Source organism: Peromyscus californicus, unplaced genomic scaffold (genome assembly GCF_007827085.1).
Source record: "Peromyscus californicus insignis strain IS unplaced genomic scaffold, ASM782708v3 Scaffold_9__1_contigs__length_137607984, whole genome shotgun sequence".
Lineage (NCBI taxonomy): Eukaryota > Metazoa > Chordata > Mammalia > Rodentia > Cricetidae > Peromyscus > Peromyscus californicus.
In genome coordinates, this window is record NW_026294617.1 from 47,776,016 (window position 1) to 47,793,155 (window position 17,140).

The 17,140-nt window shown below is 44.4% G+C and overlaps 2 protein-coding genes across 4 annotated transcripts in view; one reads left to right on the top strand and one right to left on the bottom strand.

Moving 5' to 3' along the window:
• Ppm1l (protein phosphatase, Mg2+/Mn2+ dependent 1L) overlaps positions 1–9,205 on the top strand; it is a 297,332-nt gene extending 288,127 nt beyond the window's left edge. Inside the window, exon 4 of the mRNA XM_052731965.1 lies at positions 976–9,205. Coding sequence (XP_052587925.1) covers positions 976–1,322 — 347 coding nt within the window. The 3' untranslated portion in view covers positions 1,323–9,205. The remainder of the gene's footprint in view (positions 1–975) is intronic.
• Positions 9,206–13,919: 4,714 nt separating this feature from the next.
• Positions 13,920–17,140, bottom strand: part of B3galnt1 (beta-1,3-N-acetylgalactosaminyltransferase 1 (globoside blood group)) — a 29,698-nt gene continuing 26,477 nt past the window's right edge. For all 3 annotated transcript variants that reach the window (XM_052731967.1, XM_052731968.1, XM_052731966.1), the window contains one exon: positions 13,920–15,766. In XM_052731967.1, coding sequence (XP_052587927.1) covers positions 14,670–15,665 — 996 coding nt within the window. In that variant the 5' untranslated portion in view covers positions 15,666–15,766 and the 3' untranslated portion in view covers positions 13,920–14,669. The remainder of the gene's footprint in view (positions 15,767–17,140) is intronic.

Sequence of the window (17,140 nt, forward strand, 5' to 3'; positions counted from 1 at the left end):
AACAGACACCAACCTCTCCCGGGAGAGTACTACGTGGTCCTGGTGACTTTTAACAAACGTGGCTTCTGTCTCTTCCAGGGTGTCAGGGACAAAAAAGGTCTAGGTCTTATATAATTTGCATATCCTGAAAAAAAAATCCCCTTCTACAGCATAGACATGTAATAACTACCTGACAGATACGTGAATGAACAAGGTTCTAGCTCCTTTAAAGAAAGCATCAGGGAAGCCAGGGATGGTGGTGAAAATCTTTAATCCTAGTGCTTAGGCGGTAGAGACAGAGGAATCAGAAATTCAGGCCAGCCTCAGCCATATAGTGAGTTCAAGGCTGCTGTGGACTCTTAAGAGACTTTAGTCCCCTCTCAAAGAAAAAAAGCAAGGGTGCGGGAGACTGGGAAACACTGAGTGAATTCCGTCGGGCAGCATGCTTCCAGATGTGTGTGGAATAACTTCTCACTAGACAATGAGATGGACATTATACACATGTAGCAGCTAGGAAGATAAAGCAGCAAGAAGGGAGGATCTCTCATTCAGGATCACTAAATATGCCTCAAATGGGTTTTTCCTTAATCCCTGTTCTGATGGGACCCACATCAGTACACCCGAGTGATCTCACTAAGTGGCTGCTTCAGGGATGTCTCCCTGCCTGTCCGCTTACTTCTTCGCCACCCTCAAGTCCCCATGCTGTCAGTCGCCGAGCTGCCACACTGTGTCGTTAAAACTGATGCTCTGTCTTCACCCATACTCTACCCTAAACGTTCCTGCCAGCAGTAGCAGTGCCCAGGATGAGAGCATGAAGTTCCATCCCAGGCCCTGCAGCAAGATGCTGTTGGCTTTGGCAGTGAAAACGTGTAGGGGGGTACCACCTGTGGCCCGCTCACATGTAGCGGACCAGCTTATGGTGCACACACCTGGACTGTACCAAGTGTGAGAGATATCAGCCGCACAAGCTAACAGGCTCCCTCGCTGTCTTTCCAGGTGGATTCATCAGTTTCAATGGCTCCTGGAGGGTCCAGGGCATCCTAGCCATGTCTCGATCCCTGGGAGATTACCCACTGAAAAATCTCAATGTGGTCATCCCAGACCCAGATATCCTGACGTTTGACCTGGACAAGCTGCAGCCCGAGTTCATGATCTTGGCATCAGACGGTCTGTGGGATGCTTTTAGCAATGAAGAAGCAGTGCGATTCATCAAGGAGCGCTTGGATGAACCTCACTTCGGGGCCAAGAGCATCGTCCTGCAGTCCTTCTACAGAGGCTGCCCTGACAATATTACAGTCATGGTGGTGAAGTTCAGGAATAGTAGCAAAACAGAAGAGCAGTGAGTCCTGCAGGGTCTCAGCTGCCCCAGACTAGAGGACTCTCAACATACTGTTCTCTTAATGTAATAAAAGGTGTGGGAATTATAATTAGGATCATGTGCCCCAACACAGAACCCCTTCCCTGGTGACCTCGAATCCCTATCAAGTGATGAGCAGAGGGTTCCCTGGCTGACACTGTTGAGGGGCTGGAAAGAGTTTGTGTTCCCCAGCCCTTAGTCAGTGTTTGAAATGCATCCATAGGTAGCTATCAATCCCACATATGAGGCAAAAGGAAGACAGGCCATGTATTCTCCTTCCTGTTCTTTTCATGATCTCTTCTGTGGTCCTTCAGACAGCCTCCTTGGTGTCCTCTCGAGAACCTGGGGCAGGGCAGGCCTGTAACTGCAGGCAACATGCCAGCATCATCTGATGATGTGCTGGTGGTGCCCTCGGTCCAGCAGCTTCTGAGCGTGCACCTTCGGTACTCCAGCAGCCTGCAAAGGAGACTTGCAACACTTTATTTGTTGCCTGCTCTTGGAGACTGAGGGATGCAGAGAAGACAGAGAGTTGGTGGCAGCTTCCTGCACACCAGACAGCACCCCTTCCCCTTCCTTAGTGTAGCAGATTCAGGATGCAGTTATCCAGCCCTATGCCTCTCCTCATGGAGCACAACTTTACCATTTGCTTACACCTTACAATGAAATGCATCAAGGGTAGCCGCTGACTTCACCATGAGTTTTTGTCTCACCAACAACCCTCAGAAAGGGGATGAAGCGGGTGGGAAGCACAGCACAGTACAGGACAACTTTCCATCTCCAAGGAGGAATGAGGCTGGGATGAGACTCGCTGTCTGTCTCAGTGAGGGAGGTCACCACCACCTCATGCTCACCAGCTACTGCCTTCTACACAGCCTTCCCCAGCCCATCTTAGCAGCTTTCACGTCTTTCAAACAGTGTTGGGAGAAACAGCAGCCTAGGATCACCCAAGAGTGCTGTTCCCAGCCACCACAAATTGGTGACAAACCACCGAGACATGCTTCCTGGCCAAGAGAAAGGTCTTTCATCTTTGGTTGCAAATCTCTGTCCATACCCGGTAGCATTCCCCAGGCAAACACAAACTGCCTGCTGTAACCTGGAGGGAAATAGTAGACTGACTCCTGGGGGAACCTGTGTGCACTGGCCGCAGAGCTGCCTGGGAATTCAAGCAAGAACCCTGAGAGATAAGCAGCACAGTTACTTGGGGGCCTGGATTGCTGCTCTCCCCTTCCTAACACCAAAGCCGTGGGGTTTTTCCAGTCTCTGTACTTTATAAGTTAATTTACAGAACATACTAGGTTGTCCTTTTTGACTGATTGAACCAGCCCCAAACAATCAAGATTTTCATTGCAGACCCACACCCAGAGCCTGCCTTCTTTCGTTCTTTCTCAGAGTGGGTGTTTGTCAGCATGGCCTCTCAAGGCCCGCTTCTTAGCCCTCCCCCCCCCCCCCCCCCCCCCCCCCCGCCTTGTCCAGCCCTCTGTCCTTCAGCTGCAGAGCTTGCCCAAAGCCCAGTGTGGAGAACAAAAGATTATCTTGGACTCTGAGGACTGCAAACTGTCTTCGACTCCTCCAGGAACTTGCTTTTCTTTGACTGCGTCGAGAATAATGGTTTCCCAGGAAATTTGCTTACTTTCGTACCCTGTGTTTTCGACATGGAATTAGGGTCTTAGTTACTGCTTTTCAGAATGGTTTAGTACAGAACACATTCTGTTGTGTTAGACAGAAGCACTGGCCTGTGGAGAGACATGGACACATGGGTCTGTATTATGGGTCAAGTGGGAGGGGAACAGAGGAGACAGATGTGGGTTCAATCAGTGATGGAGATACACTTGTGGATTTAGGATGTTCTTAGAGTTCCCACAACCCTTCTTCTAAGGGTCCAGATTTGACAGTCCATATAGTCAACTTCTCTTTTTTGTATTTGCTTAATGCAAAAGTGTATAAACAAGAGGAAAAAATAATAATTTGAGAAACATTTTTATTATAAAGAACAAATAATGAAATGATGTTTTGGTGAAGAAAAAAAGGAAAGACACCAAATTAGCCCTTTGGTTATTCCTTGAGCAAGTGGGGTTTCTTAACTGCCTGCGCTAGTCACAAAATCTTCTAACTGAGGTTTATGGACACCTTGTAAATTTTGCTTTGGAGAAGTAACTTATTTCTAACTGTAACCAAATAGAATATATATATATGTATATGTACATATACATATATATCATACTCCTTTCTTGCCTCTTCCCCCTCCCCCATGGCTTGTAGACTATCTTTAAAGATAGAAATTCTAGACAAAATAGTAGCAGTTTGATGAGTAGTCACACATTAAACCAGAGTACCATCCCCTTCCCCATGTCCTCCTGGAATGCTCCTGTCCTCACCTGTGTCCGGCTGTAGGGAGTCTGCCTTGGATGTGGCTGGGCACACCAGCCACCCGCCTCCTCTGGCGGCTCTGGAAGGGCGAGTCCAGCTTCCAGAGAACTGGACTGGAGGGAGTCCACGTGAAGCTTCCGTAAACAGCACTGCCAAGGCTTTGGGACCGTCCCCAAGGCTGTCCAGACTCCCTACCTAGCCTGAGTTCCAATTGCCAATAGTCCCCACAGTGCCAAATCTGGGGAGGGTTTTACAGTGTTTTAGAAGTACAGCTGATGCCAATCCCAGCCCCCATCAGCCCCTGCTCGGCTCCTCCCTTGCTCGGCTCCTCCCCCAGCACTTTGTACTCTTCAGTGGGGTAGGGGTGGGAGGGCAGGGAAGGGTTTTTTAAGAATTCACTGCATTTGCAGTTAATCATAAAAATAAACTATACTAACCTAGAACAATCCAAAGCTTGTTCCCAAGACATGTATTTTTTTTAGTGTGACCAACTTGCCCCAGCCAATCTAGATCACTGCTGTACCACGTGACTCCATGTACTCATTCCCCGTGGCCAGTGTTCCCTGTTCCTTGCTGTGGACCGGAGGGACATTACCAAGAGAAGGTTCCAGTATAGAGCTTCCCCAGGCTAGAAAACTCAAGCACGCTTTGTGTCACGCAAGTGTAGTGATGCGGATATTTCGCACAAGTGCAAATGCTCACATGAGAGTGCTAGCTCACACGAGAGTGCTCGTGTTGCCGTTTTGACCCTCTCTGAAGTGGCCCCAGGGGACTGGTTCTGCCGTTGACTGGGGTATCTGGAAATGCAGGAAGGTTCACCAAAGGAGTGACCTCTTTACCAGGTATATTTGGTTTTCCTGTATGTCTGTTTTTTCTCCTCCTCCTCTTCTTGATTTCAGAAACCGTTTTCCCACCATCATTACACAGATCTTCCTAGAGCAGTCTCCCAGAATGCCTTCGTCTGTCACAGCAGCACTCCTGATTTAGTTCTGGCAAAGACACCAGTCAGAAGCCCCGTGGTGGGCTGTGAACTGAGAGCTGCCTCTGGCTAAATCCTTTGTATGTAGGCCTTTGGGCTAGTTGGATGCACCTTGCAGGAACAGAGGAATCTAATGGCCCTCAACACAAGAGAAAACACATTCTAAAGACGTTTTTCTAAATACATGGTTTCACTGTCACAGGAGTCGGGGAACCATAGTTTGTAGTCCAGAATAAACTCATGACTAAATGTCATACAGGAGGGGAGAAAATGCATATAGAGTCCCAATACCGTGTCTGCGAGCTTCTTGTTTTCCAGAGTAACTTGAACACAGAGAATTCTGAGTAACCCCTCGTGACATTTCAATGGACTCCTAATTCCACTTTGGAATTGGTGACGGTACAGTTCGGAAGTCTGAAGCCCTGAGCCTTTCACCTGCAAGGCTGGCTAGAAGCAGGGCTGGAACACTATGGTTTAATACGCCCCCCAAGAGTCTCCTTTGACAGAGGAAGCCCTCACACTTCACTATACTTACGCTAGAGCTACGGTCTCCCGCCTGGGAGTGGGAGCAAGGGCTTTGCCATGCAGGGTGGTTCTCAGCCACGATACCACAACCTTCCGTTGTTTCTCTGCAGCTGTCTTTGATTTCCAGATTAAACCCAAATATTCTTGTCTCATCATTGACAGTTAAAAAAAGGGGGGGGGGGAATATAACAGGAAAAAATACATACCTGATTTTAATCACTTTTGATATTTTAACTATTTTTAAAAATGTATAATAGAAATGTCAACTGTTAATATTAACACATATTACTATCGTTCCTCTGTTCACTCCAGATTCTGTGGAATAATTTGCAAATGTAGAGCTTATACATCCTGAAATTCATACCCTATTTTTCACATTACACACACACACGCCATTAAGTCTGACAACGTATAAGGCTTGGCCATATTTCCCTAGCCATTATCCTCAGCCGGGTCAATATGCTTGGGAAGCTGTGACAGGTGATCCCAAAACAATGGGTGAAACAGAGCACAGTAAATCTGGGGCAAAGTCACTAATTTAAAATTGTATCCAACGTTTTTAGGGATATGCCACCTACATAATATAAAATAGTAAAAACTAAAACTGAAAACTGCATCCCTTTGGCTAGGGTGCAGACCGTAAAGGGCAAGGGTCAGCTGGTAAGGTGGTGCCTATAGGTACGTTTCTAAATGCTCCCTAATACGTAAGCTTTTGCAGATTCTTAGTAATTCTTGGGCTTTGCCCATGATTTTTTTTTGGTTTACCACTGCTAAGCTGCATACGGGTAAGCCAGGTGTTACAATCATTTTATACATTTGGTAATAACTACACATCGTATGTACCATCTGAGTTACAATCATTGAGAAGAATATGTGCTATTCATTTTGACAAACCATCATAGGCATGTTGCAGGAGGAGCAGGCAAACCTACCCGATCCTCTAGGTGTCTCAGCCCGTGAGGAACTATATCAGCCACACATTCTCTCAACACTCTACAGACAATCCAGATGTTAAATGGGAGAGCATGCATCCTTAGGGCAATTTAATGAGCTCTTTCATAATTTAAAGTGTGTTCATGGAGAAGCAAAGGGAGAAGCCATGGTCCAGGAGTGGAGCGGTGGGGGGGGGGAGGGGGTGAGTTCAGAGAAACTGAAAGCGACTCATCTCAGCTGTGGGTTCGAGATGCCTGTGCACCTGCGGTTTGGGGTAGTGACTTGGCTCCTGTACGAAGCATGGCGGAGGCAGGAGGTGCTGTTCTTGAAGACATCAGCTGATACTTTAGAAATGAAGCCTGGTTTTCCAACAGTGAAAAGTGTAAACAGAGTCCCAACTCCCTTGTGTCCCAGTGGAATTTGGTAGATGTGGTCTCACTCAGGGCTACCCTAAGCACGTCACCATCTTGTTCTATTCCTATCCAAACCCTGGATGTGGTTTTTCTTAGATTCACATTTTCAAAGTAATGTCCCTTTTTATACTTTTAAAAATCCTAACAGATGAAATAGTTTGAACATGTTGGTAATCTCCAGATGCCAGTTGTCACCAGGGAAAACAGTGACTACCTGGTCCATAACACCTAGTTTCACAGAAATAAATGGGGGGGGGGCACAATTTGGCATTCTTCATGTAATACAAAGTTACACTGTTCTCATAATTTTTAATTAGCCCAATAGGGCCGGGCAGTGGTGGCACACGCCTTTAATCCCAGCACTTGGGAGGCAGAGCCAGGCGGATCTCTGCGAGTTCAAGGCCAGCCTGGACTACCAAGTGAGTCCCAGGAAAGGCGCAAAGCTACACAGAGAAACCCTGTCTCAAAAAACCAAAAAAAAAAAAAAATTAGCCCAATAGAAACCATGCATTAGACATCTTTAAATTGGGAAGATGATATCCCATGTAAATTTTAAATGTGCCTCAACCTATGTAAGGAGAAATAGGGACTGATTAGAACAATGCAAAGAATTCTATCACGTGGGAGAACCTAAACCCTGGGACATTAAGCAAGAACATAATACTCGGGCAGTGGTGGCACACACCTTTGATCCCAGTACTTGGGCGGCAGAGGCAGGCAGATCTCTGTAAGTTCGAGGTCAGCCTGGTCTACAGAGTGAGTTCCAGGGCAACCAGGTCTACACAGAGAAACCCTGTATAGAAAAAAAGAAAACAAAACAGAAAGAATACAATACTCTCCTACGGGCTCCCAGTCTCTGTGTTTTTCATCTGGATCCTTTTATCTTAAGACACACATTCAGAAAGTTGAAAAAATGCCATAACTGTTTCAGAGCTCCTAAATGCTTAACTCTTACCACATTATTTTAAAACTGTGGCTTTATGATAGAGATTGGGACTTTCTTGCCTATGTCCCCCTAAGGGCGGAGGGGAAAGTTAGGATGTGGAGCATACAGGGACCAGGAGGAGGGGCAAGACTATCCCATGGAGGACAACAGAACCTGCGTTTGGTTCAAGTCTGATAATCCACATTTCTGAGAACTGACTTCTACGTGTTTACTGTCTGGTTGTGTTGAGCGCCGTCCCTCCCCAGGTTCCTTGACTAGTGTCCTACCTCTGTTTCTATATGAACACCATTTAGACTATGGGTTGTCTAGAATAGAAATACTCTGTGATAACGCATGACATCACACTTAGCATCTGAACTGCCTTACCACAGAAGGTAAGAGAACATGGCTGACTAGTCCTCGGACCCGTGAGGGACAGTGGTAGGTGGCCTCAGGAGTGGTATGGTAGAAGCCAGGCTGCCTGTCCTGCAGAGAGAATGAGAACACTGTGCCATGTGCTTTTTCTATTTTGGTCCCCAAGAGACTATAAACTGTAATGACCTCATGCCCCAAAAGAGAACTGAGAGTGTTTATCATCAGTCTTCCTGACTACATAGATTGCGAATTTGTGATTTGGAAAGCTAGCATATTTCAGGAGTACAATTACTTCTTAACTTCAAATGCAAACAAACACTAAATGCCAGATTTTTAAACAATAACAACATAAATGGTCTCTTAGCATTACACATTCCAAGTTCTAAACATGATTTTAAGTTTAGTATCTTGAACAAGAATAGCAAAATCTGTATGGGGGAGACAAAAAAAAATCAGACTTTTTTTAACCAAAGAAGTAATCACTTTGAACGTATGCCAGCCCCATCCTTTCCCTAAGCTATCTGAGCCGCTGAGTTACAGTACTTTCCCTATGCAGAGCAGACTGATAAGAAACAGCATCTCACTGTAGTATGAAGTCAGCTTTGGATGGTTTTGTTTTTAATCATGAGCACCTGCAGAAGAAACTGCACCAATTTCTCCTAAGATTAAGACCGTAGGTGGGGCCCAGTTTTTAATAAAGAAAGGAGGAAGAGAGAGGGAAGGGAACACTGTATTAACTGAGTAGTAGTTTCTGTGAGTGGTACCACAGCTCAGCAGTTCTGAGCCTGTCCTGTGCAGACTCTGGAAATGCTGGCTTTGTATGAGCTGTTCTTTATATCCATCTGACATCATGAAATTATTTGCATTGGCAGCATTTCCTTGCTACGTGAAACATCAGAAGGGGTTGTTTATCAGAAGGTACCAAGATCCATAATGTAACAGCCATGTTTAAAAACTCTTGACATTATGTTTAATGATGAACTCACGGGTCAGTATGAGAGCTGGATCAACTAGGCTTTCTGAAGTTAGTCCCTAAAATCCATCTGTACATCAAAACCTTGCTGAAACCTTGGTGCGCCTGGAGCTACTTAGACCTCTTCATTTCTAGGGTTTACACTTGTCTCTGAGACGTGAGAAACGAGGCTGCAGGGGGTTGGGTGGAGCTCAGAGCAGGTGGCAATGTCGTCACTCAAGATGCATGGCGTGTCATTGGTCCCTTTGGTGTGCTAGGCACAGCTGGCATTGTAGAGATTGCTGTCTTCATGCAATCACTAATTCTATGTTGTATACAAAGTGAACGGCTAAAAGAGAAAAAGTAAACACATTAAAGCTATTAAACTGTGTGCACCTACTATTCTTTTCCTTGGACTAAACTCATTTTCTGTCCTAATGTCTGTTTGGAAAATACATGGTTTGGGGTTTTGCTGGCTTGGGGTTCTACTGAAATAGCAGAAAATCACTCCATGGGTGGAGGACACCTAAACATAACAGAAGCATTATTGTGTACACACTGTTCTGCCTGCAGGCCAGAAGAGGGCGCCAGATCTCATTACAGATGGTTGTGAGCCACCATGTGGTTGCTGGGAATTGAACTCAGGACCTCTGGAAGAGCTGCCCGTGCTCTTAACCACTGAGCCATCTCTCCAGCGCCCAGAAGCAAGTTTTTAAATGCATACAAATGTATGCAATGTAAGTACTTATTCTTAACACAGCTTCATCTAATAACCAATATTAGGTAGTGTTAGATGAATTACAGATACATGTAGATTGGGCAGCATGGCATACCGTAGCCTAGAAAGTTTCAGAGCTGAATATCCATCTGCAAAGATTTTCACAAGATGCACAGGAGCACTGTGGAGTTTGGTGTGTGTACATGTACATGTGATGCTATTTGTAAGGATTCTGAAGATTAAATGCTCAACATGAACAGAACCTGGCATCTAAATAAATCTCAGCCACTGGATTGCTGAATTTAGACTTGAGTATTACAAATTGAGTATAGAAAGCATAGGAATGTAGCCTTTGATTGTTTTCTTCTTTTTCATTAAAGACATCATGAGCCAGACACAGGAGTTCACACTTGTAATCTTAGCACTCAAGAAATTGGGCGCAAAGAATCATAAACTCAAGGCAAATCGGCTGCCTAGCAAATTTTCTCAGTATTAGTAATAGACAGTACACAGTGAAAACTGCACCCCCAATTCTGGCCTACCACTTTCTCCAGGGAGGATTTTTCTAACAGAATTGAAAACTATGCTACGGTATCGTTGTCACTTGGTTAGAACACATGGGAGAAGTTTCCTCGCCCAACTCTGATGGACTTGCTGGTCACTCACTAAGGTGAGCTCCATAAGCAACTGGGAAATCAGGCAAAACACACGGGGCATCTGTTTGCAGGAAGTCCAAGGCAGCAATCCTGGGTGGAAGGGCGGGCTCACAAGCTGTCCCATGATCATCACAGTTCGGGGCAGCAGGCTGGAGTCCACGTGGAGAGGATGCAATTGCAGACATGTAGATCGGGGCAAGCAAGGAGATTAGAATCTGCAGAGATGGAGGAGGGGTTCAAAAGTTCACTAAGGTCCCTCCTGAGTCTTCAGCTGAGGGCTTTACTACTCAGGGTTGGGGTTGAGGGGAAACAATAGAAGACTTAACTGAAGTGCCTGCTGCAGAGGTGAGAGCAGAAGAGAAATACAGAGGTTACGCATTGCTAAGGATTATCAAGTTCCGACCACATGAATGGAGAAACCTCATTAAAACATTGCTAACACCGAGATACCATGCTTCAGAAGTAAAAACCACACTCTGGGCTAAGACCCACTACAGACTTAGTCTACACGAGCTTAAAACGAACTGCTGATAAGCGCTACAAGCGAGACAGAGCTGGAAAACTGAGCCGACAATTAGGAGCATGGGAAGTCTCTTAGGCTCTCACTGACTGGCTTAAGTAATCCTCAAAACTCTCCTCTACAAAAAACAAAAAAGCAAAACAAGCCAACAAACAACCCAAGTTCAGTGAATGACTAAGCTACTGCCTAGAACTTGAAACTCAGCACTACTCAGAGGAAGAAAACAATCCAGGGTAGTTGCCTGTTTATGACATCACTCCCACTGTTCAAGCCTAGCTCCCATTCATAAATTACCACATGGAAGGAAGCAAGGAAATGTAAGAGTCGAGAAAAACAGTAGTCAGTAGCAACCAATTCCTCTCAGCCCACAAGGTGCACTTTGGAGGCCTTAGAATAGCTGTAAATGTTGTTGAGAGTTACAAGAAACTATGGTTCTAATGAGAAAACAGGGTATCAGCAGAAAGATGGAATAGTAAATATTAAAACATTGTAAGCTGGCTGTAGTGGTGCACACCTTTAATCCCAGCACTAAGGAGGCAGAGGCAGGTGAATCTCTGTGAGTTCGAAGCCAGGCTGGTCTACAGAGGAAGGTCCAGGCCGGCCAGGGTTAAATAGAGAGACCCTGCCTCAAGCAAACAAACTTTAAATGTTAGAATATAAAACACAATAAGCACAGAAATAAATAACTGAAATAAAAAATGTGCTTGCTCTGTTCATCAGAACCAATAAATGATAAAGGGCAGCAGTCACGAGTATAAGCGAGGGGACCAGTAAAGAAACCACCATGGAGGCAGCTCCATGGTTAGGAGGAAGGTTTTTATCGTGGATAAGAGAGAATACCAAAAGCCATCTGGGGGAGACGGCAGCTGCCAGGGGTACAGGAGCAGAGAAGACAGCCAAACTGGTGGCAGCGGCCTGCAGGTTATGATGGTTATGTTGCGGAGGGAGGAGGGCAGGGTGGTGGGACAGCCTGGGAACTAGCGTGGGGCTCTGATCTGTCGGGGGGCTTGCTTGAGGTCACAGAGAACTAGAGGCCCTCTCTGGAGGCTGGAGGACTGTGAAAGCTGATTTTTAAAAAAAGTAATGGCTTTTCCTGGCAAACAGAAACCCAGTCTGCTCCTCTTCCTGCCTCTTCCCCGAGAGGCAGCCATGGCAGTCTCCCCCAGATGGCTCTTGGTATTCTCTCTTTTCCATGATAAAAACCTTCCTCCTAACCCTGGAGCTGCCTTGATGGTGGTTTCTTTACTGAGCCCCAGCTTACAGTTTCCACCAGTGTTTTTTCCCTTCTCTCTGTAAGAATGGTGTGTTCTAGATGGACACTGCCCGTGAATCTGTGCCCTGGTAGGAGGAGACACTTGGTGCAGGGTACTAGGCAACCACCGGCAAGCAATGTGAGCTTAAAGAACACATAGTGGTCTTCATATACTTGGGGGTCTTCTGAGACTTGGGGGGTTACGGCAGCATAATCACACACAAACTTACCAGGAGCCAGGAGTCCCAGGCTCGGTGCCGGAAGAGAAGCAGAGTGGACAGAAAAGCAGGTGTGGACAGAAGCATGAACGGTAGGGTTGCTACAGCCTAGACAGACCCGGCCAAATGACAGGCTCCAGCATTAAGCTTTGCTATGGCCAAGGGTTTAGGAACTGTTGGTTTAGCTAACAGGCAGAGGCTGTGGTCTTTTTAAGTTGATAAACATTCATCTATTTATTGAGGGCGTGAGAGGGAATGTGTGTGCCATGGTACAATGGGAGGGTCAATAAACAACTCGCTGGAATCAGTTCTCTCCCTTCAGCATGTGGGTCCCAGGGATCAAATAAGGTCATCAGGCTCAATGGCCAGCATCTTTATTACCCGTGGAGCCAGCTCACCAACCCAGAGGTGGTGGTTCTAATACTACAACTAATATTTACCAGGCAAAAAGCTTAAGGTTATGAAACATGCAGTCAAAATAAGTGTAGGGGCCCTGGAGAAATGGCTCAGAGGTTAAGATCAGAAGTTAAGAGCACTGACTGCTCTTCCAGGGGTCCTGAGTTCAATTCCCAGCAACCACATGGTGGCTCACAACCATCTTTAATGAGATCTGGTGCCCTCTTCTGGCATACAGATATACGTGAGGGTAAAACACTGTATACATAATAAATAAATAAATAAAAATAAGTGTAATAGGTTCAATCATTTTTCATAATCATTTTACAGATCTTGAGGGGAAAAAAATCTTTAGTTTGGAAGGAACAATCATCTCAACTCTGGGTCTGGCTTTTCTGAAACTTAGATTGCAGAACACATTATTTTATTTTAAAAGTTCTCCCGGCTGGGCGGTGGTGGCGCACGCCTTTAATCCCAGCACTTGGGAGGCAGAGCCAGGCGGATCTCTGTGAGTTAGAGGCCAGCCTGGTCTCCAAAGCGAGTTCCAGGAAAGGTGCAAAGCTACACAGAGAAACCCTGTCTCGAAAAACCAAAAAAAAAAAAAAAAAAAAAGTTCTCCCTAAAAAAATTTTGATCTCTTAACATCACAAACCTTAATATAATCTACAAAACTGATCAATACATTCATATAAATAAAATCACTTCCTCCATCAGTCCTAATGAAAGTCACTCCTATGTGGACATGGGGCACAGACTGATGACTCCGGGAGATGGTCACAGGCCCACTACAGGGAACCACACAGCATAGCAGTCTCCACGCAGAATTATCAATCAACCACCACAGAAGCTGACTGTAGTTTTTAAGGTTATGTTCTCTGAGGAAGGTTTGAACTCTCAGTACCAGATAATTAGTAAGAAAGAGTTACCTGACCTTCATCAGCTCCAAGAGAAAGCTGCAGAATCCTGGAAGCTGGGGACAAGGAGTCCTCTTTCCTCCTGTAGTAACAGGTCCAACAAGGAAATGCCAGCCCAGGAATTGAAATCCCACTCCACTTCCAACATTCAGTGGTGAGCTAACAACAACAGAAGTGGCTTTTCTTGTTTTTAACTCTTTATTCACAACTTGATTACCGGGTAGAACACGCACGGGGTGAGTGAACAGTGCACCGTGGCTCTTCCCCCTTCCCTTTCCACTGACATGACAACATCTAACACCGTTAGGTCTAATACTGTCTTAGCCTCTCGTGCCTGTAGGAAATGCGGCCTGGAGTTCTGAATTATTCCCAGGTTCTACGGAGGAAAAAGGAAGTGACATCTAGGAACACTGACTACATTTTAAAAACAGTACAAAAGCTCGAATTCTCTTGCTTTAATTCTCCATATTTCTACAATAAAATATGCAAAAAGTTCAACAGATTACTGACAGTCAGGAATAAGCTATGATGTCACATTAATGGGACTTTCAAAGTTAAACTGATCAGTGGGGAAAATAAAACAAAACTCAAATATGAAAGGTGATTCACTATATAATACTGAAACCACCATAACCTTTAAACACTTAGAAAATTGAAGTAACATTAAATACTATTTGATAACTCTGAAATACCACATTGTCAAGTATTTTGTGAATGAAAACAATACAAATAAAATTTTCTTCAGTATAACTTCTTTAAAGCTTTCTACAACAAATATATGTGTATGTGTATATATATCTATCTATCTTAATAACAACCACCTAAGATACACACTGAACCATTATGTGACTAGACTATCTAATAAATACAACTCCATACTGTTTTGTTGCTGTGGGTTAGTTAGCTTTTCTTTCAGGGAAATCTTACGAAATTCTAATCTATAAACTGAGTCATCCAGACTGTTTATTCCTTTGACTTTACCAGCAGAACCCTTTGTCTGCTGTATGTTGAACCCCTCTATCACTTTTAAAGGATCAAGTTAAATTTTGTGAAAACAAATCACTTGTAAGTTTATGCCTTGGAGCTCCAGACTCGGTATGTTCTATGAGTCTCAGTTAGGAATCCAGCACACTGAATTCTGACCCGCTCTCCAAAGCATCCTCCCTTCCCTAGAAGTACAAAGTACAGCCTTAGTAATGGCATGTAGTGTTCCTCAGCATAACCTGCCAAAATGTGATGATCTCCTTGGAAGAAAAGCCATGGGCTGCAATCACCCGTCTGAGCTGACACACATCCAAGTGGATTCTATAAAGAAAGAAAAGATTTGTGTCTTCCGGAATATGAATGTCCACTTTTAACAAATTCAAACAGATCCCCACATAAACATCTTCAAACTTGATGGGTTTCACGTGACTCATCATTTCATAGATCCTTGGCACTAGGTCACCGGACATAATGTAGCCCAGCCCACTACAGTAGGGGGGAAACACCTTGAAAGGGTACTCCTGATACGAAATATGGTTTTTCTGGAAAAATCCTCTATAGGAGTAGTTATCAATTAGGGGATAACCTGTGAAAAACTGCTCTGAGTGGTTTAGGTTCAAAAGATACTTGACTAAATTGCCGGTGTTGATGAAAACGTCAGTGTCTGTTTTCATGACATACCTGGCATTGGGGCAAAATTCAATCACCCACCTGAAAGCCATAATGGTTTTCAAGGTCAAGTTATTGTATGTGTCTAAAAAATCCTGCCGTATAATATCGCCATAGAGAAGGTGCTCATCTTCTAAAGACAGCGCTAACATTTTGTCTTCCCTTTCAGCCTGCTGGCCTAATAAGAAAAAAGTAAGAACCTCATATCCCCACCAGGACTTTTTTTCACCCCAAGTAACTCTAATTGCTTGTCTGGCTTTCACATCTGAGGGACGCGAGGTCACCAGGATGACCAGGAATGGGTTCTGATGAGAGCAGTTGGAATGTTCCCGCAGTGTGAAGCGAAAGTCTTGTCTGTAAATTGGCTCGTACTCATAAAAGTACATCCAGTTCACACGCTCAATGACATTGTAGTGGGGAAGACTGAGGTACCACATCACCAGGAAGCTCAGCAGGGACAGCAGCAGGAGGCTCCATTTGAGCGATCTCAGTGACATCCTATTGGGAAGAGTAGTCAAGCCAGCCGGGGCCATCCACAGCAGCTCAGAAGTATGGAAGGCACAGGTTCAACAAGATGGAGGGAGCAAAGGCTGGGTGAGTGTCCACCACTTCAACACACTTCAGTTGATGTCATCTAGTCAAGAAGAAAGAATGGAGAAAGAAAATTCCAATCAAAAGTAGACAGCCTGGCCTAAGGCTGCCTGGCATTCAACACACAAATGAACCACCACCCAGAGGGGCACATCAAGACCCAGGTTAAAATAGACCTAGGAATCATTTTCAAACAACACCTCTCATTTAGTTCAAATAGTTGTAATCCCAGTTACTTGGGAGGATGAGACAAGAAAAATCACAAGTTCAAGGCCAACCTAGGTGACTCAAAAATAATAGTCAAAAGAAAGATGGAAGCTAAAAATATTCCACAAACAATTAAGAGCTAGAAATATCTGTCTTTCTGTTCTTGGCTCATTTTACTCTATGTTGCTTCAAATGCCAGGATTCTAACCTTTTATAGCTGAATAATATTCCATCTTGTAGATTACCACACTGTTTTTATCACTAATCCATCACTGGACTCTCCAACTGATCCCATAGCTTGGCTATGATGCTGCAATAAGTAAGCTGGTCTTGCTTGTCTTTTGAATGCATTTTAAGCAGGATTTCTAGACTATGTCCAATTCAAGCAATACCACTGCTACCAATTTATCCTCAAAAATTAATCAGAAAACTGTGTGGGTCCTTTATAATACAGAAAAATATGATTTAAAAGTCTATCACTAGGAAACCTTTGAAGTGAAATTATGGCTCCATCATTCAACAGGATATCTTCACTCATTACTTGTAATTTTGTTTCCCATAATTCCTTCATGTCATTGACTGAAATATGGAGCAATATACATGATGTATACTTCCCTTGAAAGGACAGAGTGATAAACACCTAGAATTCTATGTGCACATATACAGAGCAAGGTATCTGCAAGGATATGGCCACCAAGTCAATGGTCTTGTCTTTGGGGTCCTGGGAGATCTCTCTCTTCCTTTCTGTATTATTGGATTATACCTACATTGGATTATACATATATTGCTTTGGATTTCCTGTGTTAGTACTGTAAATAAAAACAAAGCCAAAAAGCTAGATTTTGTGCCTGCATGGCATCAAGTTCCACTAAGTGTACTGACCCTGTGGGAGCCTGAGTGTTGCCCTGTCCTAGCTCCCCTCCAGAGGTGTGACCATGTACAATTCAGGGCATTTCTATCAATTACTGTTTTCTATTATTGTAATACATAACATTTTGATCCAGGGAATGCTTTGAAAAGCTCATTTGGATATACACAGATCTCACACTCACCATCACACCTTGTTGAGAGAGATGGGTTTTATTGTACCTATTTTGTAAGTGAATTTTGGAGTATTCACATGAAATACAAAGAATATTTTCAAAAACACTAGGACTCAACTCCCAGAGATCTACCCGCATCTGCCTCACCTCTGCCTTCACCTCCAGAG